The 25,009-nt window shown below is 41.1% G+C and overlaps 2 protein-coding genes across 4 annotated transcripts; one reads left to right on the top strand and one right to left on the bottom strand.

The window, feature by feature from the left end:
* Window positions 1–463: 463 nt before the first annotated feature.
* Window positions 464–10,644, bottom strand: tmem178bb (transmembrane protein 178Bb). Its single transcript, XM_037462213.2, has 4 exons — window positions 8,263–10,644; window positions 3,335–3,448; window positions 1,492–1,629; window positions 464–907 (listed from the first exon to the last, which is right to left on the bottom strand). The coding sequence occupies exons 1-4, from the start codon at window positions 8,642–8,644 to the stop codon at window positions 657–659; spliced, it is 885 nt and encodes a 294-aa protein (XP_037318110.2). The 5' UTR covers window positions 8,645–10,644; the 3' UTR covers window positions 464–656.
* A 1,275-nt stretch (window positions 10,645–11,919) lies between these two features.
* Window positions 11,920–24,043, top strand: caprin2 (caprin family member 2). 3 transcript variants are annotated; one of them, XM_037459625.2, is made up of 20 exons: window positions 11,920–12,076; window positions 12,360–12,600; window positions 12,696–12,758; window positions 12,853–12,939; window positions 13,094–13,332; window positions 15,035–15,117; window positions 15,578–15,691; window positions 15,839–15,873; window positions 16,029–16,208; window positions 17,997–18,038; window positions 18,107–18,238; window positions 18,324–18,408; window positions 19,291–19,340; window positions 19,434–19,535; window positions 19,607–19,738; window positions 20,156–20,225; window positions 20,329–20,445; window positions 20,864–20,904; window positions 21,857–21,911; window positions 23,021–24,043. In XM_037459625.2, exons 1-20 carry the CDS (start codon window positions 11,970–11,972, stop codon window positions 23,587–23,589), a joined length of 2,544 nt encoding a protein of 847 aa, XP_037315522.2. In that variant the 5' UTR covers window positions 11,920–11,969; the 3' UTR covers window positions 23,590–24,043. The 3 variants fall into 3 exon arrangements, with proteins under 3 accessions (XP_037315522.2, XP_037315523.2, XP_062416423.1); XM_037459626.2 differs by having other exon boundaries at window positions 11,921–12,076; window positions 18,110–18,238; XM_062560439.1 differs by having other exon boundaries at window positions 12,015–12,104.
* Window positions 24,044–25,009: the final 966 nt, after the last annotated feature.

The following is a 25,009-nucleotide window of genomic DNA, read 5'->3' as shown; positions in this document are numbered from 1 at the left end:
ATGGTTCAACCGAAAAGTTCCTGGTTGTCACTTATGTGGACTGTTCTGTACAATGATGAATGATGAACACTGCAAGTCATGGATCTCCTCACTGCCTGCTTGTCCATCACTTAAGCTGCATTACTGAAAGTTAATAGATGGACACAAATCATGATCCGAGCCCAGTAAATGACATGGTTTCACATCTGGTCCATTCCCTTGTGAACTGTCACACATGATGCTCAGAGAGACAGAGTCAGCGAGAAACACATCAGCATAAATTGCTGATCTATTGCGTTCACCAAAATCACAGTAGACCCGTTAATAGAAGCCATTGTTAGTCCAAACATCTTTGTCCATAGCCTTTCAAGGTTTGGTGCACTTGTGCTATGTATGTACCAATGGAAAATGTCTTTCAGTGTCTTCGTAATCTTTCTTGGTCAAGACCCATTTCAGTGATTGCTCCACAAGAACCAACAACCTCTACAGTTCTGAGGATATTTTTTTTGTTTTTTCATGATAGCATATTATCAAGACACCCATTTTTAAAACGCACAAATCAAAAAAGAGAGTGGAGATTCATATAATTTTAGAGACGAGTGGAAGGAAACAAGGAATAGTTTTCCAGTTTGTCGTTGCCAATCTGGTTTCAGTTAGTCTTCCAACAGTTGTCATCTTTAGCAGACAGTGCCGTTCTCCGATCGGGATTTGGAGCAGGTGGATCGGGGTATCGGTTGGACTGAAGGAGCCAGGGTGCAGAAGAATCCAGCGATGAGGGTGAGGCCGAGGCCTCCCCAGGCGCAGAACATGGACCAGCCATAGCCGTGGCCAATGTCATCAGTTAGGCCGTATAGGTGACGAGGGTAACGTGACAGCTCAAAGTTTATCCCGGCAACACAGGTGCAAAGGGAGATTATGCAGAAAGTTCCTGAAAAGACAGAACCGGATAATGAATAAGACAAATTCCTGTAATTCAAAATTGACAGAACTCTGACACTTTCTCATTTTCCAATGCCCCTTCGCATCTTGCCATGCAAATACATTTGAAAATTGCTAAGAATTCATATAGAGGAGGGCAGGCGGTTGTTGAATATTAAGCAAAAAGAAATGGGAGGACAAGGTCCCACTTAAACAAGTATGGCTTGAGATTTTGAATATGATAAAGGACTCAAAAGTGATATTAAAGTGGTGAAAGAATCAGAAGAAGAATTCTTTGAAACTCAATAGGGCTTCGCCCGATTTTCAGTCGGTTTGTTGAAAGCAGATGCAGCTCTAATGGTGGCTACGATGCAGGCATTGCATTGATTTTGCCACTGCAGACTGACCTACACTTTTATGCCTTTATCCAACCTAATTTACTTTTTAATTGCTAATATACTTTTTAATTCATTAAATTAGCTTCATGGCATAGCAATAGTTTAACACCCTTCATAAGCGAGTGTGCCGTTGTCTCCTGCCAAGCTAGAGATGCGCAGCACGTAGCATATCAGTGTGGTTGTGTGTGTGACTCACCTCCCATGAGGAAGAGGAGGCCAGCCACATACTGCATGAGACCTCTGTCCCAGCAGCAGCCGAGCACGCCAATGAGCCAACCAAACAGGATGATGGCCACCGCCATGCCCATGAACCCTGCGGTCATTCGCCTTAAGTCTGAGGAAACACCAAAGGAAACTTACTTACTGCCAGCATAAATAGACCAAAATGTCCCCTCCAGTCCATAAAGACCAGTAATGAGAGTCCTGCTGTTCCAGTTCTAATGAAAGTTTTACATTTTATCACCCATTGACATACATTCATACAATGAAGACATGAGTTACCACACAAGATGACGTCTGCACATCAGGACTAACATTTTAATTATTAGGGCTCAAACACCAACGCAGTCGGAGCAGAGAACCTATGTCCGTCATGTCTGCCCTGGGGATCACTGCCCTGCCCCTGATGCTTTCCACCTGTGCCCTTACCCTGTGCCCTAATCCCGATTCGGAACAAACACACAAATGAAAATGCCCTGAAACACTGCACCAACATTTTAATGAATTCCACACCACACACAGGCTCAGAGGCAGATTGCATCATCTTTAATTTACAATTAACCATACATAGCATTTACATTCATTACAATTAAAAATGTAAAGTTACACATCACAACTGATCGTCAGAGGTAGTGGAATTTGAAATGATTTAACACAGTAAAGACATAAAGAACAAATAGTGGACAATCTATCCTCTCAGAAACCAATATGAATAAATAAGGGAGGAGTCCATCTGAGGATTTCACATGCACCGCAAGTGGCTCAGGCTGAGGCCAGAGAGAGAGAAGGAGGGGGAGCAAGAGACATGTTTCTATCGCCACAGATTCCTCACTCCCTCTCTCTTGTCCCCTTCTCCTCTCTCATTACTGATAGCTTCAGATGTCCACCTGACAGTTTCTCCGATTTCAGCTAGTTTAGCATTTTTGTATGAATGTTGCTGAATGAATGAAGTTAGCTGTTAGTTGATGATCCTGTACGCCCAGAATCACAGGACTTAATGACCTCTGTAGTCATGAAGTCTTTTGAACGGCTAGTCGTCACACCTGAAAACCCTCACCGACCCCCCTCCTGGACCCCCTGCAGTTCGCCTACAGAGCCAACAGGTCTGTAGAGGATGCTGTCAACATGGCGCTCCACTTCGTCCTCCAGCATCTGGACTCCCCAGGAACCTACGCAAGGATCCTGTTTGTGGACTTCAGCTCTGCCTTCAACACCATCATCCCGTCTCTGCTGCAGGACAAACTCTCTCAGCTGCACGTGCCCAACTCTACCTGCAAGTGGATCACTGACTTCCTGTCCGACATCAATCACCGTTTGGTATGCTGCAGCCACAACCAAGGACGAGGGCGGCTGCAGCATGTCAACTATTTGTGCCCCTCCCATCTGGCAGGAGGCTGAGGTCCATCAGGACCATGACCTCCCATCACACAAACAGTTTCTTCCCGCGGGCAGTTGGGTCATCAACAGAGCCCGGGTCCCCCACAGACTGACTCTGACACTCCCTTAGCACTCCACATGCACATACACTTACACTTTTACTTGTCACTTTCGGTTCGCTAGTACCCTTTATTTTTAACTTATTGACTTTTTAACTTTCATTCTTTTATTTTGAAACTAACCCATTGCCTTATATACTAACTCATAGCAATATATTTTATTTTTATTCCTCTTGCACTATGTTGTCATGTTGTCTTGTTTTTTATTGTCTAACTGTAGTTAGAGACAACTAAAAGTAGTTAGGTTAAAACATTTCCATGTACAAAAAAATGGTAAACTGTGTCAGAAGCACAGAAGAAAGAAAAAAAGTGTAGCAGACTTACGGAGTGAGTGCCACTCATCCTGCCTTATTGTCTTGGTGATGTTGAAGGAGAGGTTTTTGGGTATTGTACCGGATGAGTAGTGATACTTGACGTAGGAGCATCTCAAAATGGAACCTGCACATAAAAAACATATACAGTCACTTACAGTCATTGCTTTTTGAGGAATACAGACAAAGAATTAATGTGGATTAGACATGGGATGCCACAGGCTGCGATTGTGTTCGCTGCAGTTTACAGCTCTAAACTTCCTACTTTCTGTTTCTCACTTCCCTCTTCACCATAGGTGTCAAATAAAAGCATCACACTTATTTAAGCATGAAACAACAACAAAACATCTCCAAAGCTAACTTAATGGACCCATCGTATGCCCATTTTCACAATTTGGTTCCTTGGGGTCTTAATGAAATGTCTGTAACATACTTTGGTCCAAATACCACAAGGATCATTTAAATAGCACCCGTTTTACTCTGTCTAAAACAGCCCTCCACTGCGGTTGAATTTTTGCGCTTGAATTTTTGTGGTTGAATATTTTGCAGTATTTTAACGTTGAAAAACATTCAGATACATAATTTCAATGCATAAATATTCAGTGCTAGAAATTCAATCACGTTTTTCTTTCAAAACTCGATGACACAGATTTACTTCCATATTCGTGATAAAGCAGCAACCAGGAGTCCCATGGTGACTCTGGAGGTGGACAGAATCTGTGCACGGGACAACAAGTAACAGTGTTTCTCCATAAATCTGGCCTTAAGAGTGGAAAGAAAAAAGCTGCTATTGAAAGAACCATAAGAAATCCTGTTAGGAGTTTTCCAGAAGCCAAGTGAGAGACACAGCAAACACGTGGAAGATGAGATCAAAACAGAACTGTTTAATATAAAGAAACCAAAAGTTTCTTCATTAGAGGTATGTTTGTTTGAAAAAAAAACAAGATGTGTACAACAATGGTTGCAAATGAACCCTAAAAACTACATGAAATGAACACAATTAAATACATCTGTAATAACAGATCAATAACTTAAACATAACATATTGTTACGGACTGTTGTTTACGTGTTCTGTGAGCGAGGTTGCACTTTACGGAGTTTGGAAGTTCAGTGAAGGGCTCACAATGTTTTATGTCACTCATCCTAGTGCCACCTATGGGGATGTGTTGTGTTCACGGGCAGAATGATATCAATTAGTTAATCCAAGACCATCTTAATATTTGAACGGGCGCGGGGAACTTTGTACTTAAAAAGTTGGGCCCCAAGGTCAAAAAGGTTAAGAACCCCTGATCTAGACCCTGCAAGCAAAAACTGTTGTTGGAAAGTACATTTTGAAGCGAATGTATATGTATATGTAACTTAATATCCAGCAGGAATGCTTCATCTGCACAATAATGATTCCTTTATGGGACATAATTCTCTCATTGCCCTTTGGTCCAGAGGAGTAAAAAGGCCTTGCTTGTGAGGGAGGCAGCTGTGGCCACAAAGCTCCCTTTATCTGCTTTATCTCTCTTTACTGGCAGCCAGTCTTTGGGCAGTCAGAAAAGGGATTTGATTGATGCTGGCTCTTCCTAAAGGCCCAAGACAATATCTTGACTTGATAAAAGTTTTGATCAAATCAGATTATCCAGAGTGACATAAGGCTGGAAAGGCACGCCTCCTACCACACACACAAACACACTTGGTGACAGGACAATGGGATCATGGGGTAATTAACAGGATAGGACTGCAGTGAAATATATATTTCTTGTCAGATATTGGATCATTTTACCTTTTAAAAATTGTTCAAATTAAAATGTAAAAAGATTATTTTATACAAATACAAAAGTGTGTAAAATAATTGGTTCTTCATATTAAGTCGTAAACCAAAAGGGTAGGGTGAAACTGATATAAAAACTTGAATTTATTGAAAGATGAAATAAAGAACCATAAAAAACAAGTCCATTTACCATTTGTGCATGTCTGATATAAATCGTGTAATGTGGTGCACCCAAATATGTGCAACCACGTTTGGTGTTATTTTGATAATAATAATATGTTTTTACCTGGGTAGTCAAGTGATCTGCGTTACAATCTAGGAGAATTTGGTTCAAGTGCAATCGTTTCCGTAGGCAATCCTTTTTTCTACTTGTAGTCTAGCAATCTGTTACGATCTTGGTTTTAGTCCAAGTGAAATCTCTATCGTACACAATCCTATGGAAGTAAATTCGTGTCATCGGGTTTTGAAAGAAAAAGGTGATTTAATTTCTAGCACTGAATATTTATGCATTGAAATCATGTATCTGAATGTTTTTCAATGTTAAAATACTGCAAAAAATGAAAGTGCAAATAATTAAACCGCAAAAAAATGTAAATATCTGCGGAATTTTCTAGTTATTATTCTTATTACTACTACTCATAGCACATAGGAATACATTGTGTTAATTGCCATCAATGTGAAGTTATTGTCAGATCGGCATCGTAATGGTAAACCACGGTGTCGTTTTCCATGCTGATGGAGCAGAGAGCTGGAATAGCACAGACCCCTCTATGGAAGCATTCATCTGATCACTGAGCTCACGGACTGTAGGCTACCCATTAGTGCAGATGGTAGGCCATCAAGGCCATTGAGGCATCCTCAAAAGGAAGGCACAGCTGCTGCACCACACATTCACAGACTTTCAAAAATCACACACGCCCTGTCTTTCCGTTTGGACTCCATCAGAATTATCACCATCCCTTTCAACCCCTAACATTCCTGTGTATTATATTATCAGTACATGGATTCAATGCTTCTTTTTACTTTGGTTACAAACATCTCCCCTTGTTTGAAACAATCGTATTACATACTTTCACTATAGAAAGATTAGATTAGATTGGAAAAACGTTATTAATCCCCAGTGAGGAAACTCATTTGCCACCAAATCATTTATACAGACAACAATAGTCCACAGAGCACTGCAAACACAAAACACGTTACAAGGGAAAAACAAGACCAGAAGATGCCTTATAAAACAATCAGAAAGATGCTAAACCTAGTGGTGGTCATTCAAAAATCAAACTGGTAGAATAAAAGACCTTCTGATTCGCTTAGTAGTCGCTCATTGAATGAGCTTTTGAGTCCATTAAAAACGCTGTAGTGGACAGCCTTTAAAAGAATTGATTGTTTTTAACTTGTTCTCTTTTCTATAGTGACCTCAGTGAGTCCGGAGGAAGGCCAATCGCCAATGAACCAGCCTTTCTGATCAGTTTTTGTTTAAACAGTCAAGAAATTATTGTTTTGTCCTTTAAAGAAAAAAGTATTGATCCTTTTGACAATTCAAATCCAATGTATGTGGACAACATCCTCTGACAGGAAGCAATCATTGATCCAAACTCTTCAAGATAACGTACTGTCATTCAGCAGCACAAAATGTAATTGTGACAAAGCACATCAATAAGCATACATTGCAGCCTTGTATTTTTGTTTGAGAATGTCTAGCTTGATCCATTTCAACTTGATGCTGAATGCCACAATAAAGCAAGTTGTCTGTCAGGAACCTCCCATGGCTGTGTTCGGTTTTTTTTATGCAAATAGGTAACAGAAAGCCAGAATTAAAGCGGTTCGGTCCGAGGTTTGCTCGGTTAGGCCTCATCCCTTACCGCCTGTCCCTTCTGCTTTTCTTTGACTTGTGGTCCGGGAGGTTTGGCAAAAAGCTACTGTACAAAATATATTGTAATAAATTGAATTATAACTTGCATTGTTTTGGCTTGTTCATTTAACCTGTGGTGTAAATAACTCCATAGACCTTCCAGTAAATGGAATTGGACCTTCATTTGAAACGGTAAATAGGATGTTTCTATGTTTGAGTATGAGTTTGACAGTATGGCTATGGATCTTGTGATGGACAAATGCAAATTTATTTAAAAAAATCACCAGCAGTAAGTTTCACGTCTTTTCATACATGGGATCCGTTACATGTGGTATGAAATGTTGTGTTAAATGTTGCATGGCTTATGTTTCTGTGTAGTCTTTGTGGGCATATAACAGTGTCTCTACTCTGCTAAAGCATTTATAATTTTTGTCCTTAACTGTAACGCTCAGACAACCACCTCTTTAGACTTCACTGATTATTCAGCCCTAACAAGTTATCAAAAAAATATACACAAATTCTCGACATGTGTTGTGTTATGGTTTCAGAATGTTAAAAACAAATAGATACACAAGAGCATGTTGGCTCTTTCGGATTTTACAATCATGTTTTTCCTAAATTACATACAGAATGTTGGCAGAAAAAAACAAACAAATAGTGCATGTAAAAAGAAACCCCCCAGCTTTGGGCTGAGCCCCCAAAGTTCACAACGTCTGCTTCGATCCTCTGTTTAAAGATCATACTGTGCACATATCTAAATTAAGCTGTGGGATCAGGTATTATTCCAGAATACTTTAGACATGGGAGTGGGAAGTGACACTTGGGCCAACTAGCTCATTTTAACATGCTAAGACAGATCTAGACCTAAGTATTGAAATAACTTGATGTAAGCCGGGCCTCACAGGCAGTTACTAACGAAGTATCTTTTGGTCTATTACATTTTTTTATTTTAGTGACCTTTATTTGTTGCAGTTGCAGGGTCTGGCCAGCGATCAGACCTGACAACAGAAACAGCAGGTACATAAGCTACCTACTAATATTCAACCACAATCCACCCCCTCTTCTGCAAAATACAACGACAACAAGGACTTAATATTCTTAGGAAGCAGATAAAACTCACACACTTCGACAGTGACGCTCCGTATTTCTTTAGACACGAATTGGATGTTCACGAAATAAAGAAAATTGCTAGATCCGCCCGTATGCAGAATGAAAAACGGCACATCGCTGCTGGGTTGTCGTCTGGAACACACACTGCTCTATCTACACAAATCCAGAGCTTCTTTTCTTTCTTTCTTTCTTTTTTTTTTAGCTTTAAATCATCTTTTACCTTTCCGGATGTGGTCGTCCATTTCTTGGTCGAAGCCGAGCCGGTGGCATTTCCTCCACAGCCCCGTGTTGGTCGAGTTGTACCGCCTGCTGCACTCATCCGCGGCGCTGACGGCTAACAGCTGCCTCCGACTCCGGGCCAGCAGCAGCTTCCCCTCCCCGCGGGGCGCGCTGCTCCGGCCGGCCCGCAGCGGCAGGCTGTTGTTGGGGATGTAGATGAAGCCCGGGTCCTTGCGGCGGCTGGAGAAGCTTCGGCACCGCTCCCTGTACCTCCTGGCGTCCGTTTCGTACCAGTGGTCGGACCACATCGCCACGGCCAGCATGGCCAGGGCGCAGAGGGAAAGAGAGAGCCCGGCATAGAGCAGTAACTTCCCGGTGGCCATGCTCACTTCTGGCAGAGCATCGGCGCGTCGACGCACGAAACAGCTCCTCCGCGAGTTTAGCTCACATCCCTTTTGTGTGGATATATAGAAATAAAAGTGGGCTCACTGGCCAAATCAAATGTTAAATCCCTGTATTCCGGTGTTCTGGATGGTTCTCGGCGCTGCAGCAGGGTGGTGGTGGAGAATGGGAGGACGACGCTTATCTCATATAAGCATCCATCCGTCCGTCCTGGGCGACATCAACATTACAAAACACATCGGCTTTCAGGGTTTTACTCCAAGAGCAGCCAATGTCACTTAGACAGATAACCCCAAAAAAATAATGTCATAATGCCCCACCAAACAGTGACACATTGCGACTCACGCGACAGGACGAGCTTATAAATGTCTGCTGTGTCTACAGAGCGCAGCACCTTAGCCGAGAGGCGGCTCTAGAAGGCTCAACCACAGGCAGCTTCCCCGTTAGATCGGAAGAGAAGGCCGCAGAGATGAGGAGTCTTTCTGTTCCTCCTGAGCATCAGCGTTTCAATGAGGTCTAAAAGGTCTAAATTAGCTTATTGCAGCATCAAAATGTGGTTCCAACATCCATGTGTCAAAAAATGGCAATTTGTTGACAACGTGTTCTGTTGTAACATAAGGTTAAATACAATTAACTTTTCTGATTTTAGCAAATGGTTGCAAAGTAACAAAGAGTAAAAATAGGTAAAGGGGTCTGAATACTTTCCATACACTCTGTACTAAATAAGTAGTGTTTAATGAAGCAAACTATAAGCAGTATTTATTTTACTTGTGCTGTCCACTTGATAGGGGCTCTAGGCTCCTCTTTCTAGTAAACTAAATGTTAGTTAGCGTCAATGCAGGTAGTTTGCTAATTAGCAGGCAAGCTTGGAGCATGCTGCACCTTAACTTTACCTGGACAAAAAAAACATTGCAGATTATTTAATGTGTGTTGCTGTACTTATACAATATTATTGCCTTTCCCATTTCATATTGAATATATCATTTTTAAGCTAAGGGGGTTAAATACAAATTGGATACGGGAAAAGCAGAATTCAGTTGTGGTGTGTAAACAGGAGGGCCCAAATAAGTTGCTGCATGTTAAAAGCAAAAACTGTAAAGTATGATACTGACTTAAGTCTTTAATGTAACAGATGTCATAAACAATCTTATTTTGTTCATATGTGGAAACTGGGCTAAAATACGCGTAATTGAATGAATAAGGAAATGAGAGTGCTCTGTCATTGGCTGGGCTGGTGTCAGTGGGAGGAGACTGTGAAAGAAACTCAAGGTTTATTGAAGAAAACCTGCTCCCGACCAGGTTAGGCAGACTCAGTTACCATAGCAACTGACCCTGAGGTTTAGTTACCTCCCTTTTTGAAACAGATAACCCAGAGTTTCCCTCATCTCAGGGTTAACAAACTCTGAGTTTCCACTAAACCTGCTTCTTGGAACGGACCCCTGGTGATGAACCAGAGGGTGTTTACATACAAGGGTTTTGAAACATCTATAAATGAGGGTTTAACACAAAGCCGGATCTTGTTAAAAATCTATTCAAAGTTTTAAATTATTGGGCTACAAACACAAAACAAACAGACATAAATGTAAACCAACTGCTTCATGTTGTTTTTCTGCTGTTTTAATTCCACAGTTTATTTTCCCCTTGTTTAAGGCCTTAGAAGATGTCTTTGGGCGACGATGAAAATTGGTTCAAAAGTGATAATTTCTACGTTTAGACCACATTTGTGATTTGCCATATTGGCTGTGAACATCTTTGTTAACGTCTAAAATAATGATGTAGCACAAACATTTCCATGTTTAAAATAATGTTAAAATGTGTTCTGAACGTAGACGCCGTTTCAACAAATAGAGGTGGAAAAAACGTTTACATTTGAACTTTCACATACCTGGTTCCATCTGTGGTTTAATCTGTGCTGGGCCTTCTTATATATCATCCTATGCACCTGGCCAACTGTTGAATGTATGAAAAAATAAAACTAAGAATACTTGATGTAATAATGATATGCCTTTTAAATAAAATACATTGGATATTTAATTTGTCTTAACTGTGAACTACATTATATATACCAGTAATTGATATAGCGCTATGACATTCACATTGAGAAGATACAGCATAACTAGACTAAAAAGTGATAGATTAGATGGTCAGACGTTTCTCGATAAGGTTATCATGAACATAGTGCCCAATGTGCCTTTTACTATAGCAGGCTACTCGACTGGTAACTAGGTAGGGCCTGAGCCGACTGAAAGTCGGGCGAAGCCCTATTGAGTTAAATTGACTACGGAAACTCTTTGTTTTAATATTATATCAACCTAAAGAATTACTTTGCCGATTACTGGAACGGGTCTGAAGCACCTTTTCGGGTAAGGTCGGTCAAGGGGCTGGTCAGATCCACAAAGCTCGGAATGAACCGCCTGTAGTAACCTGCCTCACCTCTTTTTTTTTTTGTCTCGGGCCGAGATAGCTGCAGTCTTGACCACCTGCAGTCGCACCTGCCCACCACCCAAGTGGTACCCCAGATACCGTAACTCCCTCCGTCCCTCTGCACACTTCCCTGGGTTAGCGGTGAGTGAAGGCTGCCTCAGAGACGTCAGCAAACAAACAAACATGCAACAGATGGGTGCATGGAAATAAAATAATGTACAAAATAAAAAAGGAAACACATACCTGTGCAGGGTACAGACACAGCTTGCTCTCTGTGGCACTCACATGTCTCCCAACACTAACATTACAAACTAAACAATACAGTCAATTTATGAATTTCTGATTAAACTAAAACCTTGCCGCAACATCCCTGCCCTTACCTTATCCTGACCACGCAAAACGCCAGTATGACAGTAAGACGGGGCTGCGGCAAGTTGGGAAGACCAAAAAGGGAAGGCATCATGTATGTAATTAAAAATATTTAAAAAGTAAATCTACAGCGCCTTCAAGCCAGAAGGCACTATTTATTCCTTAAGCAGTCAAAATGGTTTCTGTGAAAAAATGACTAGTACAGTCCAGCTGAAGCCACATTTTCACTTGTTTTTTGATTTACTGATTGCTGATACATTACCCTAGTGTTTCTTATGTATGTATGTGTAAACGAAACATTACACAGTTTCATTTAGTCGTAAAAATGTTTGAGAAAAACGATTAAGTCGACTTTTCCACCCACAGACATTACATCACAGTTGAAGTGATCGGGGGTTTTGCTGCGTGGTGTCGCGTGGGATCAGCCGCGCGTGCATCGGACGCATTGCTAACCGGAAGCAGCCGCCTCGGAACCACGGGCGCGAGGCCACCGGCTATTTAAAGGTGTGTCTGATGGCGCCGTGGCCTTCGCGTTTAAACGCCCCGGCTGCAAAGGGCTCGATCCCTTTCAGGACTTTGGAATTACCACAAAGGATCCAACGTGCACGAGGCAAGGATCGGTCAGTCAGCTCCACGTCTTTCAGCGTGGTGGGGGGGGTTTTTTTAGTGAAGAGTTTGGAGAATGATAAAAATGTGCAGTTAAATAACCTATCGTGAACATGATATATTGCCTGTGGGTGGAAAATGCAACTTAATTAGTTTCCTAGTCAGCAAATACAAATGTTAATCCAACCCAAGTTTGACTCGCGAATCATTTTGTATCACTTTAAAGGGATATTACATTCAGTTAATCCAACCTACTTTTTTTTTTTTTAAACCACAATGCCTCCCGTTTCCTTCCAGTGTGGAGATAGACATGGTGCAGATTTCAACCCCTACTCGAAGTGTCACCCCCCAATCTGAGTGCTCAGAAAGTCAGGAGAACCTGGTCATGGCTGAAAGGCCTGAGCTGTGCTCACCAGGTGCTCTGAGTGCCCTGCAGCGCAGCCTGGAGACCTCCACTGTCTACTATGGCTATGATACCTACATAGAAGATGGGCTCCTCTGCCTTAAGCACAAAATCCGAAATTTAGAAAAAAAGAAGGTATGATGGTGATTTAAATGCTACTCAATGATCATCAAATTCTTTGGTGGCAGTGGGCAAATGCCTTTTGTTTAATTTGTCTTGTAAACCTACAGCTGAAACTCGAAGACTACAGAAAGAGGCTGGACTTTGGTGAGGAACTTAACCATGATCAGACGGTAAGACCAGGCTTGTGTATTGGCAACCAAGAAAATGCTCTTGCATTTGTGGATTGTGTTTTAGGATTTTTGCCCATTTGTCTTTGTTTTCCAGGAGGCTGTAAAAAAGTATGAAGAGGTCGTGCATAATCTGGTGTTCGCAAGGGAGCTCCACATGAGCCTGAATGCTTTGACTCAGAATGTAAGTCCACAGCAATTGGACTATTATTCTTTTTTTGGTTATGTTATGTCAAGTATAGCATAGAAGTAGTTATGTTTTGATCTTTTGAGATTTTGATAACCGCTTGTTTCAGAAATGCTTTCAAAGTGCTCCTTGATTCATTCTGCCTCTTCAGTTGCTCGTAGCCCAGAAGAAGGCCGTGAGGAAGGAGCAGGTGTTGAAGGAACAGACTGAGAGGAGGCATCTGAGCACTGTGCTGCAGATCCAGCACCTTCTCCACTGCATGCAGCAGGAGCATGTCAGAAGAGACCTACTGAGTGGAAGCAACCAGGCGCCACACATTGCAGCCCAACAGCTGCGGAGTCTGAGTCTGCTTGCTGCTCTGCTGGGGGTCAAGAGGAATAATGGACTGAGGTGATTGGTGACTTTTCTACGTCATGATATTACATGTCATTTAGCTGAAGCTTTTATCCCAAGCGACTTACAACAAGTGCATTTCAACCGTGGAGATACAAACTCGGAAGAACAAGGAAGTACAATTTTCATCGAATAAGCAGTTTCAAAACTGTTATAGATTAGTGCCATTAGAAGTACAATTTTAAGGCAGGCAGGACCTGTTGCAACTCAAACCATAATCCATTGACGCCTGCTTGGCAGAAAAGCACAAAGACCCTCTGTGAAGGAGCAAAGTTAGTTATGTGCATTAATTAGATGTGAATTCTAAAAGAGGAGCTCAGTGTCCTCGGACATTCCCCGGCAGTCTAGGCCTCATAGCAGCGGCCGAGATGTCAGCCCTAACTAAAAACGTTGTCAAAGAGGAAAGTCTTAAGCCTAGTCTTAAATGAGCTGTCTCTCTGTCCCCCGGACCGAATGGGGAAGCTGGTTCCACAAAAGAGGAGCTTGATAACTGAAGGCTCTGCTCCCATCCTACTTTTTAAGACTAAGATCCGCAAGTAACTCAGCATTTAAGTAGCACAGCGCTATAGTAGGATAAGGCAATGTGGAAGGATAAGCTCCTTACGGTAAAATGGTGCCTGACCAATTAATGCTTTGTAGGTGAGGATCTTAAATTTGTGTTAATTTAACGGGGACCAGGCAGATTTCTGCAGAAGTTGGTGCAGAAATTGTATGAGTGTAGTCGAATGAAGAGCAAGATCTAGTCGATACGTAATCACTGCGTCCCATGTGCAAAATTCTGGAAATACGTTGAGGAAATGCGGTCTTTGAAATTTTTAACAATGACATCTATCTGAACAATAACTATTATTGATGCTAAAGTTGAATACTTGTAGAGTACCTTTTGTAGTCTTCCAATTCCTTTTTGTATTGTGGAACTTCATGTGACTCAGCCACTCACAGTGAAAGAGCAATGATCCAACTATCAATCACCTGATCTGATTTTAAATCGGCAGACAACACTCACCGAAAAATTTAAATAAAAAAAAGAAAACACAGAACGGCAGAGGATGCCTCTCCCAAAATGGACAGAATGTAATGGATGTCATGTTTACAGAATTAACAAAGTAAAAGATGTACATGACGTTCATTGTATAGGACATAAATTATTAAAATATTGAAAGTTGTAAGCCAGGTGAATTGCACGACCACTGCAGGAGTAACCACTGTCCGATATAGCCACCATCCACAGAAACCTGTGTGGAGGGAAAGCACAGACTCAAAGTTAGCAATGTGCATTAGAGATGTCCAGGGAATTATAGGAGAGATGAGCTGAGTCTGAAAGAACTTGAGATTATAGTACCTTTTTAGTCTTCCAATTCCTTTTTGTATTGTAGAACTTCACGTGAAGTGCAGTGATCCAACTACCAATCGTCTGATTTGAGGGATGACCCGCTCTATCTTGAGCCGCAGTTGCTCCACAATATTATGTAGTTCACTTTTACACATTATGGGAAAACTCAAGTTCAGTTTCTAACCAAGTTCTTCACAATGGAGCGTATACAAATTCTGATTAATCGCCCCCAAAAAAGCTATTGCTGCCGCCGTAACAAGTTTGATGGTTTTAAGAGCGCCACCTCCTCAGAGCTCGGGGCTTCTTGTCATAAATGGGATCTTTACTCATTGATCAACTTTCCGCTATTTTCATTGTTTGTTAAAGTTTAGAGGAGCAGATGGAGCAAGCGGCCACGGCCTATTTGGACCTGCTAGAGGGGAAAGACAAGCCAGTGGCTGGATCCACATGTAGGTATAAAAGCAACAGTTGTATCAAAATAACGCCAAAATAATCTCCTTTTGACTATCACAGGTTCATTCGATTTTGGCTAATGCAACTCACTGCTGAATTTGTTATTGGGGTTAAACATTGCACTGTTTCCTCTACCATTATGTAGAAGCAGCCTCTGTTCGTTGGCTCTGGTCAATCAATTAAAGGAAAGATTGTTTCTACAAATAGAGTAAAAAAGGTGGTGGCTTTTCTTTTGAGTTTTTGATTTTGTGCACTAAGCCTTAAACAGTCTGCCTCCCTTCTGCCTGCCAGATGAGGGGTTTACTCTGGGTCTTTTTTTCTTTGCAATATAAAAACATGGTTAAAGCTACCAAGTGCTGGAAGAACGGCTGGCAAACAATCTCACTGTTAATGTGTTCTGTATCCTGGGTCTGGGTCCTCTGACCTTTTTTTTTTTTTTTTTTTTTAATTTATCAGTTAAGCTTTTCAAAGAAGAGCTCACCAGGCTGTCAAACTGCAAGTACTTCAGTTGTCTTCCCCATCCACCCATGAAGTCACCAGAGGTGGTACTGAAGTCACACGACAATAGCAGTAAGATGGTTGCTTACGTTTATTGTGTCTGATCACTGGTGGGTTTAGCAGAGATCCGTGCCGTTTTAAAACCTTGAAAGCAAGCATGACGTTTTTAGATATTATTGATCACTAACGTACAAGTTTCTTTTTTTCTGCTCCCGTCAGCACCATCAAAGTCAAAACTTAAAGGTTCTAAGGAGGTATGACTCATCCATTTTATTTTTCTTAAGCCCAACTGGACACAATTCAGTGCAGTATGCTTTTTTTTTTTTTAACATGGCGCTCTTTGACGTTTTTTTTTTTTTTTTTTTTTTTTTGTAACAAACTACGTGATACGGCAACTCCTCCCACTCAGAGCTGGAATGAGGACTTCCAGACAACAATTGAGCGGGAGCCTCCAGACAGCTGGGATATTGAGGTTGCAGATGCACCTGGCTCAGCCCACGCCGCAGTCTACAAACCGTGGCGAGGAGCTGCTACTTTTATCCCCAAGGTCCCAGTTGCTGCTAAGGAACAATCTATTGACTCCAAACAGGTGAGAGGTCACCAAACCCTCTGTTGGAGGAATAGTTTCAGGATTGCCTTGTAAGTATAGTTGCGCTGCTTGAAAGACATCAAGGTGATTGCCAGCTTTGTGAGTAGGAGGAGAGGGATTGAGTGATAGTGCAAAGGAAGAAAGTAGGAGTATGAGGTCGGATGACTTCTCTGTCGGGATGTTGAAGTCTCCTAGGAGGATGAGTTGAGGGCTGTTTTCAGGGAAGTTGGACAGGAGGATGTCCAGTTCTTCCAGGAAGATAACTCCCAAGATACCGGTGCTGCTGGATACCATAGCAATGCCATCCAGAGAAACTATCACCAGAGAACTGACTTTAGAGGCTATCTAGGCCTAATAATAAAATCTCTGTTCAGAGCTTAAAATCAGGAAGTCACTAGTCATCCACGTTTTGATGTCCTTAAGACCTTAAAGTGTAACTATTTGGCTGGTCTCATATGGCTTGATCTATAGATACAATTGAGTATTGTCTGAATAACAGACTAATAAAGTGGCCCTGAGAAATCCTGGATCTTCATGGAATGGGTTCACTAAGAAACTGGGTCAGATATTTTAAAATGAGATCGGCTCCATCCATAGTGGGATGAATGTTGTCACCCCTAATCCACTCTGGACGACCCAAAATGTCTACCAGTGACTAACAAAGCCCACATTATTTACTGGGCACCACCTCGACAACAGTCCCCGGTCTCAGGGCTGTATAATAATGCAGAGGGATTAGTCTGAATGTTTAGTATCTTTGGCCACTGAACCCCAATGCTTATCTATCTGCATGCTTTTATGGATAGCGTGAATGTGAATTGGTTTAGGGTCCTGATTGGCAGCTGGCATCCCGGCATGGTTGCACTTCCATGTTTTTGTGAATGATTAAAAATACTGCAAAGAACATGCGAGTGGTCAGATGACTCCATGGGGACCATACAAAAGCGAGTGCATTTACCATATTGCGACGCAATTAGTCAAACTGTCTTGCTTGTATATTTACTTAATCACGGTCAATAAATAATATAATATGTTGGTGGAGGTCTAATATAAAAGCTGTACACATTATCTAGTTAATAAGTAATGGATACTGGAATGGGTGTTCGCTTACAGGCTCTATAAACCCGGATGTTACTGTGTCCTGGGTCAACACCCCTAACCCCAGCAGTGTTTGACTACAGGTGTGAATGCTAGTTACTGATGGGGTACCTATAGTAATAATAATGCATTTTATTTGTAATAAAAATAAAATCATAATGATTCTGATTTCAAAAGAATCTCAGAGCCAGTTTGTAGTTAAAAACAAACCATGATTAAATAATAAAACTGTTTTTAGGCCAGTCTAATGCCTGTGTTGCCCTCACATGGTCAGGGAGACTGTTGAGTAAGAGCAGAAGGCCCATGGTGTGAAGCTTGGTGTCAGGGACCCGGTGGAGCAAGCTGCTTTTATATTTGAGCTCGGGCAGGAGGTTTGGGGAGTAATGAGTTCTTGTAGGTAGGGAGGTGCATGTCCATCGATGGTGGTAGGACTTTATAGTCACTCCCGAATGAGGGGAGCCAGTGCATTGAGTGTAGGATGGGTGTTATGTGCTCATATTTCTGAACTCATCAGGATTCTGGCAGCTCTGTTTTGACTTGCAGTAGTCCAGAGATAAAAGCACGATTGGTCTGATGTCCCTTATTCATTATTTCAAACTTGACAATCGTTGTGATTTTTAAGGCCAGTTTGCAGAATGTTGTTCAATAATGGCGCACGGCACAAAAATTCTGACATGATGTTCTCTCCAGACAAAGAAAACTGGAGCCAAAAGCAAGCGACGTGCCAAATCTGTGAGTACAAAACGGTTTCAAATGTACAAATCACTCTGTAAGCAATTCTCAAATGATCTTCTTCCCAGCAGGCAGTTCACAAGGGTATGCCTGTAGAGGTTTTCAGCTATCCATATGCCTTACCCAAAGACCCTGTCCTGAGGAAACAGCATCTAGAGGACCTAATGACAACGATCCATGGCTCTTTCAGTTTCATGCAGGTGTAATTTGACTCTGCATACTAATGAATATTCATTTAACTTTGCTGGTATTGAAGATGGTTTTGATATTCTCCTCTTGTTTCAGGACTCTCTTCTGGATGGGGATATTCCTGCCGCTAACGACTATCCAAGAGTGAAGAGACAGCAGTCAAGATCTCCGCTGCCTCTGGGTAACAAGTCAACAAACTTTGTAGTTTTATTGTCGCACAGGTACACTCAACACTATTTTTTAGTTTAAACCTTATATGGTCTTAATCAGTTAAATGAAGTTACTCTGTGGAAGTGGAACTGGAGGTGGAAGTAGTGAGCCACCTGCAATGAACTGAAATTTCAAAATCATTTCCATGATGAAACTTCTGAGGAAGGTTATGGGCATGTATCATAAACATAAACTGTCATTGGGGTTACTTGGCATCACTAATCACTAAACGATAATAAATATTACTTAACTAGTTATGTACTAGGTCCGTCTTGGTTTTCCAATCAGAGGGAGAATGCTAGTTAATGAGATAGGTTTCTTTAGAATTGTTGGAACTAAATAACAATGTGGAAATGTACAATTTTCTTCTAACTTTGCGCAGTTCCCCTTGGCTAATCTCTCCCAAATGAGGTTACATATGGAAATGCAAGAGTATCAATGTAATTATATAAACATTCTTACCAAATGTTTCACGCTATCGAGAACATGAATGTAAAGAGAAGTAGCCCAGACAAAATTACAGAAGAAGAGTCCCTTAAGGCGTAAAACTACATTCTGGCTAGTCAAATGGGTAACGTATGTGTAACTGTACCTTTTAAAAACTGACTTTCCTATTGAGCTTTCCAACCTGTACTGTTTTGTGCGGTAAAAAGACAAACCTTCTGGCAGAAATGGAGAGTATGTAAGCATACCTAGTGTTTACCTTAGGCCAGCAGTGCGCTGAGCTGTACACGATGTACAACCTCCAAGCATGGGTAGACTTAGACCTTTCACAAAAAGCAAGGAGTCGCTGTGAATGTTAATGTACTTTTATGTTATTTCGTGATCTGTTTTTAAACTCTCAATTCACCAGGTCACACGGTCTTGAGAAGCCCAGTCAATGTTCTGCCAAAAGCAATGCACGTAAGATGTCATTGCTTTATCTGTGATAAGTCTCTTGTGATCAGAAATCCAAATCTCTTGAACTTGTCATCACCTCGTCCTCGTCCCCCACAGTCCACCCCGCTGCCCATCAAGCTTCTGGAGCGCAAAGCCAGTCTAACAAATGAGGATCCCTTCCTGGAGGTCTGTGACCCTTCCTCAACGGACCTGCCTCATGTATGTATGTTGCATCTTGAATCGTTTTGTGTCCCTTTCATTTGGTAGTCCATGTTTTCTTTGTCTTACAGATTGCAGTGGCAGAGTCAAATAAAAAGTCCCCCCGTAATGGGATGATTTCTTGCACCTCCACCCCCTCAAAGAGACAAAGTTTCTCTACACCTCCCGCTAGGCGAACTGTGACATCTTCCCACATTCAGCCAGTAAGTCTTTGCAAAATCTCGCCTGAAGTTTCACCAAGGTGTATAACGTTTGGGTTGGCAGCTGTGACTGGTGAATATGTACTAAAAGGTATGGTTCCTTTTGGGTTGATGCTATGGAGGTTTACCATTGACCGCCCCAAGAGGTAGTCAACGAATTTTGCGTTCAGTATAAGAAATTGCAACGCTGCCTGGGTTAATGAAAATATGAATATTCTAGTTTTGTAGTTTGATGCACTCAATAACACACTTTGCATGAGGTCATCAACTTTTCTTTACATGTAATTTAGCTGACGCTTTTATCCAAAGCGTATATTTTGTCTTTAAATCCTGCTGATGAAGAGTGTTTTTTATTTCTTTCTTTTTGGGGCTGAGAATTGGAAATTAAACTACAAACTGGACTTTTCTGTTCTTAATCAGGCCATTCGCTGCACTGCCAGTACACAAACCCCCCCTGAGTTTCTTACCTCAGAGGAAGAACCACTATTTGGTATGTTCATCAAATGATATGTTCCAAAAATATCAACTGCCATGGATTGAGTGGTCAACGGCCTATTGTCTCGGACCCATTCTGTGCTGCTTCGTCTTTCTAGTCTACCAATCCGATTATGCGGTGGGAAACGGTGGACCCATCTTCCTGTCCCCGGGCCAATCGGATGGAAGCGGAGGTCGTCCCAGCCAGTTGTACTATAGCAGAGGATCAGTGAGAGGTATGGACAACCCTCCACTCTTTTGGTTGGCTTTAGATCACAATGTTCAGCTTTCCATTTCCCCTTTGAATGAAAGACCCTTGCATTTCCTGCTTTCATGTTGGATGGATTCATTTTTTTTGTATAGCTCAAATTGATAAATTTGCATCAAAGGGCTTTAGAATCTGTACACATGAGACATTGCTCTGTCCCGAAACACTCGGATTCCACCAAAAAAGAGAACCCTTCAACGGGGGGGGGGGGGGGACAAGGGAAGAAACCTTAGGTAAAACGGTAAACGAGGGATCCCTCCCCGGGATTGAGTGCATTAGATGTCATGTGTACAGAATAAACAACGTAAAAGATAAACCCATTAGAGGATGTAGGGTAGCTTTGTCAAATCCTGGGTAAAAGCTCAGTGATTTCTGCTCCTTACTAGGATCCTGTACCTCCCAGACTGATCCATGCTATGCTGCCAGGGTAAGTACATTGTTCTCTTTGCTATGTAGAATTCTTACTGGCTTTGACAGTTATGTTATTTATTTCTCTTTTTCATAATATCTCATGGCTCAGATCAGAAAGCTGTCCAGTCAAACATCTTTCTAAAGATGAGGTTTATGGTGCTGTTGAACTTTACTGGATTATACTGTATTTATATAGATTATACTATAGTGTATATCAAATATATTATTGGGTGGAAGCAATGCATAAAACATTTAATTCATGGCTGTTGTATAACATCACTGCATTACCTTTTATAAAGGTTTCCTAAAGTTTTTTTTAGTTTTTTAAAGGTTTGATACAGTAACAACTATTAATCAGTTAATATTTTAATAAATTGAAATTTAGCCCTATCTTGTTACAATAATCTGTACAGTTAAATGAAAAAACACACTATAAATTCAATTTAATATATACCTGAACGTCATCTGTGTCTCTACCTAAATACTTATTAACCTCATCGTATTCAACATCTATAATACAGTGATCATGCAGGCTACAGTATGTTCGGGGACATCATTAGTGGAGAAGAAAAATAAACATTTACTCACTAGATCTAGATTAATGAATTTCAAAATGTGACTTTTTTTTAATGTTGACAGACCGTGTAATGTAACCTGAACTTGGGGAGCCGCCACCCCCTGGTTTAGCACAGTATATTTTATAGTAAAAGGTCATCTGATCAACCTAGTTTTGTAAATCTAATGGGTTGTAACATCATTTAGCCATGTGTTTTCTGACTGCTCTTTTCTAGCTTTTTTTTGTTTGTTTTTGTTGCATTGGGTTTTTTTGTAGTTTGGAGCATCGTGGATAATTAAGCTGATTTACCTAAAAAGGAAGGGTGGGGGATAGGCTGGTTGGCTGCTCAGTCTTTCATTCTTGCTGCTTTGTCGGCCTGTTTTGAAGTTCTTTTCTTTTTCTTTTTTTTTAGGACTCTGGATGTCAACAAGGCTTTAGCCGCGAAGGAGGGAGGCATAATTTGAGTGGTAAGAACATATTCTTGGATGACAAGATCTCCACTGAGCAATGCATCATTGTATTAAACAGCCCCTTAATTCATCCATAAAGGGCACTTTTTGGAAGGGATGGATATGAGAATTTGATATTACTCCTATCAGCACTGTATCTGATTATTAATGCCAATGGTTTCTCATGGGGCATGCTTTTGTGCTATTGAGCGTCACAAAGCAGACTGAGAATTTCTTAAAACCATCCCCGATAGCGAATTATAAATTTGCCTCAGGGTTTTACGATCTGTACACATGGGACAGTCCCTTTCCCGAAACCCTCACATCGGCACAAGAAAACTCAATCAAAAAATGACAAAACCCTTTGATGGGAAGAAACCTTAGGGAGAACAGCAGGATGCACAGACTGCAATTTACGACCAATGAACAACGTGAAGAATCAAGAAATGTAATGAATAAAGAATATGAGTACAATTAATAATGAACATGAAAACTATTAAATGAAAGTGAAGAATCCTTAATTAAGAGAGGTCTTACTCTGGGTCCAGAGATTTTCTATCCGTTTATTCACTTCCCGTTTTTAACTAGCATCTATGCAGGGTTAACTCATTACCTTACATTGCCTAATGTAACATCAAAATCATTCACATCTGGAAATGTATTGTTTCCATTGAATGGAAAATACATTTCCAGATGTGAATGGATTCTGATCTTCTGGGTTGTGGAGATCAAGTCTAGCAGAGCTCAAGGTTTTCTTCTTGCGATTAGACTTTGCAGAAAAATAATGAGCCCCTTTCTTCAAATGGCAAACTCCTATCCTTAAAGACTGACTTTGTTAATTTACCCTTTTTGCAGAATTGATACAGGTCAACTTTATATAGACTAATTATGTCCTATATTTATTAACCACCTCTTAAGATTTTTGCAAACTGATATTTTAAATTTTAGACTTAATATTGAGGGTCGGTACATTTAAGTAAGTTAATGATGAACAAAACAGAAAAATGCAAACAAGTAATGGCAAGTTTTACAAATTTACTCCATTTTACTCTGTATTCAAATGTCTTAAGACAGCGTTGACTCACATGCGTTTGTATTTTTTTTTTTTTTTTTAAACTCTGTGGCAGCATGGAGTGACTCTTCCCAGATGAGCCCACCGAACCGAGAGGGAGCTTTTACCATCGTGGACTCTGGTCATGGAGACTCCCTCTCGGTCTCCACAATCGAGGTCCCTCTGACGCCCCATGGTCACCAGCACACCCTTCTTCCGATACAACTCCACCCACTCTCTCAGCCACTTCGAGTGGCCTTCAATGCCTCTCGCACTGTCAATTTCGCACCCGGAAACCTGGACCAGCCCATCGTGTTTGACCAGCTGCACACCAACCTAGGGGAGATGTATGACACCCACATTGGCCGTTTCACCTGTCCTGTCGACGGAACCTATGTGTTCATTTTTCACATCCTGAAACTCGCCATCAATGTGCCCCTCTACATTAACCTCATGCGCAACGAAGAGGTGATGGTGTCTGCATATGCCAACGATGGAGCCCCGGATCATGAGACTGCCAGCAACCATGCCATCCTGCCTCTCTTTCAAGGTGACCAGGTGTGGCTCCGATTGCATCGCGGTGCCATCTATGGCAGCACCTGGAAGTACAGCACTTTCTCTGGCTTCCTGCTGTACCAGGATTGAACTTCAGTCAAAGAAATAGCTCTTTTCCTTTACTAAATGGTGATTCAACTGACATTTCAGTAGTGTGTGTGACAATGGTGGTGCTTCCTGAGATAATATGTGTCTCAATGTAAATCAACCAGTGGCATATCACCTGTTCAACCCACAATTTGCCAATTGTGGAGAACTCTAATGCAATGTTGTGAACAAATGGCTTTGAATGGCTGACCAGATGTTAAATGTATGATAAACTTAAAATTGAAGGATTTATATAATACTTTATATTTGAATCTATCGGCATCTTAACTTGTTTCTGGGCTTCTACATATTAAGCCTCACATTGCCGTATCTGAATTTGAAGCTGAGAAAGGATTGTGCTCTTGGTGGTGGGTGTGGTGTTGAACACGTAAGGCCAAACTACTGTGGACAGATGGAAATGATCCCTTGATGTGCCTAAATAAATAATGAAGCAGTGACTACATGCTTAGTCTTCATTCTTTTCATGCATTGACTATTTAAATTAAAACCGCACATGGCTCTCAAGTGTCACTCATTGAGCGGGAGTGGACTATATGGATCATCTGAAGTGGATGCAGGCTGCAGCTCTGGATTTGGCTGGTCTGACACCATGGATGGTGCAAACGCTTCCTCTGGGAAAATATCTGGTATATGGGAAAATCCCACAGGCATCCAAAAGTGATATTCAGTGGTGTCACTGCTAAGAGGGCCTCCTTCACGTCCTGCTATCTGGTAGATGGAGACGGTTTTGCCAGGTTTAGAGCTCATCGTTTTATCTACTGCCTTGAGTGAGATGTGAGCTTTTAAGGAACTAAGGCCAGGTGTCTTCACATTTATTTATTCATACTAAGTAATTTTGTCTCCTCCAACTACTCATCACTTAAGTGAATACTGAATATATACATTCTGCACTATGTCTTCAAATAGGGTGGTATAAAACTATTTTAGTACCATGTAATAAATTACAAGACCCCCCTGTGACCACAGTAACGCACTGAATTTACACATTATTGAAAATGGCAAGACTAAAACTTAAAATGTAGAATGTAGGGGAGAGACATTGAATTATGGGTTTACTTAATGGGCCTCTGAGTGTACATGTTAAAGTGACTGAGGTAGAGGTATTACAACTGAGCCTTCACCATGAGTCAATAACTTAATTTGCTATCAAAGACAGATCTAAAAAAAATCTGAAAAGTAGACCTTGCGACAGTCATTCATATAATTCAGGTAGCCTTTTTGATCCAAAGTGGGAGTTATCATTTAAAGGAAATATTAACAATTAGAAAAAAAATGACTCGCAAAAAAATCAACGGGATTTTTGAAGGTACAAATTATTTCACAATTTGATGTATTTATATGAGGATTTTCATGTTCTTCGAATCTTTATTCATTATTTGCTATTAAGACCATTCAAATATTA

Source organism: Pungitius pungitius, chromosome 2 (assembly GCF_949316345.1).
Source record: "Pungitius pungitius chromosome 2, fPunPun2.1, whole genome shotgun sequence".
Taxonomy (NCBI): domain Eukaryota; kingdom Metazoa; phylum Chordata; class Actinopteri; order Perciformes; family Gasterosteidae; genus Pungitius; species Pungitius pungitius.
This window is presented reverse-complemented; position numbering and strand designations above follow the sequence as displayed.

Excerpts from the sequence above, each read along its gene's own strand:
- caprin2 (XM_037459625.2), top strand. The coding sequence starts at position 11,970 with ATGGCGCCGTGGCCTTCGCGTTTAAACGCCCCGGCTGCAAAGGGCTCG. Across the intron at positions 12,077-12,359 it reads CGTGCACGAGGCAAGGATCG|TGTGGAGATAGACATGGTGC; the intron begins GTCAGTCAGCTC and ends GTTTCCTTCCAG. Across the intron at positions 19,536-19,606 it reads CCTCAACGGACCTGCCTCAT|ATTGCAGTGGCAGAGTCAAA; the intron begins GTATGTATGTTG and ends TTTGTCTTACAG.
- tmem178bb (XM_037462213.2), bottom strand. The coding sequence starts at position 8,644 with ATGGCCACCGGGAAGTTACTGCTCTATGCCGGGCTCTCTCTTTCCCTC. Across the intron at positions 3,449-8,262 it reads GGACGACCACATCCGGAAAG|GTTCCATTTTGAGATGCTCC; the intron begins GTAAAAGATGAT and ends TTTTATGTGCAG. Across the intron at positions 1,630-3,334 it reads GGATGAGTGGCACTCACTCC|ACTTAAGGCGAATGACCGCA; the intron begins GTAAGTCTGCTA and ends GTGTTTCCTCAG.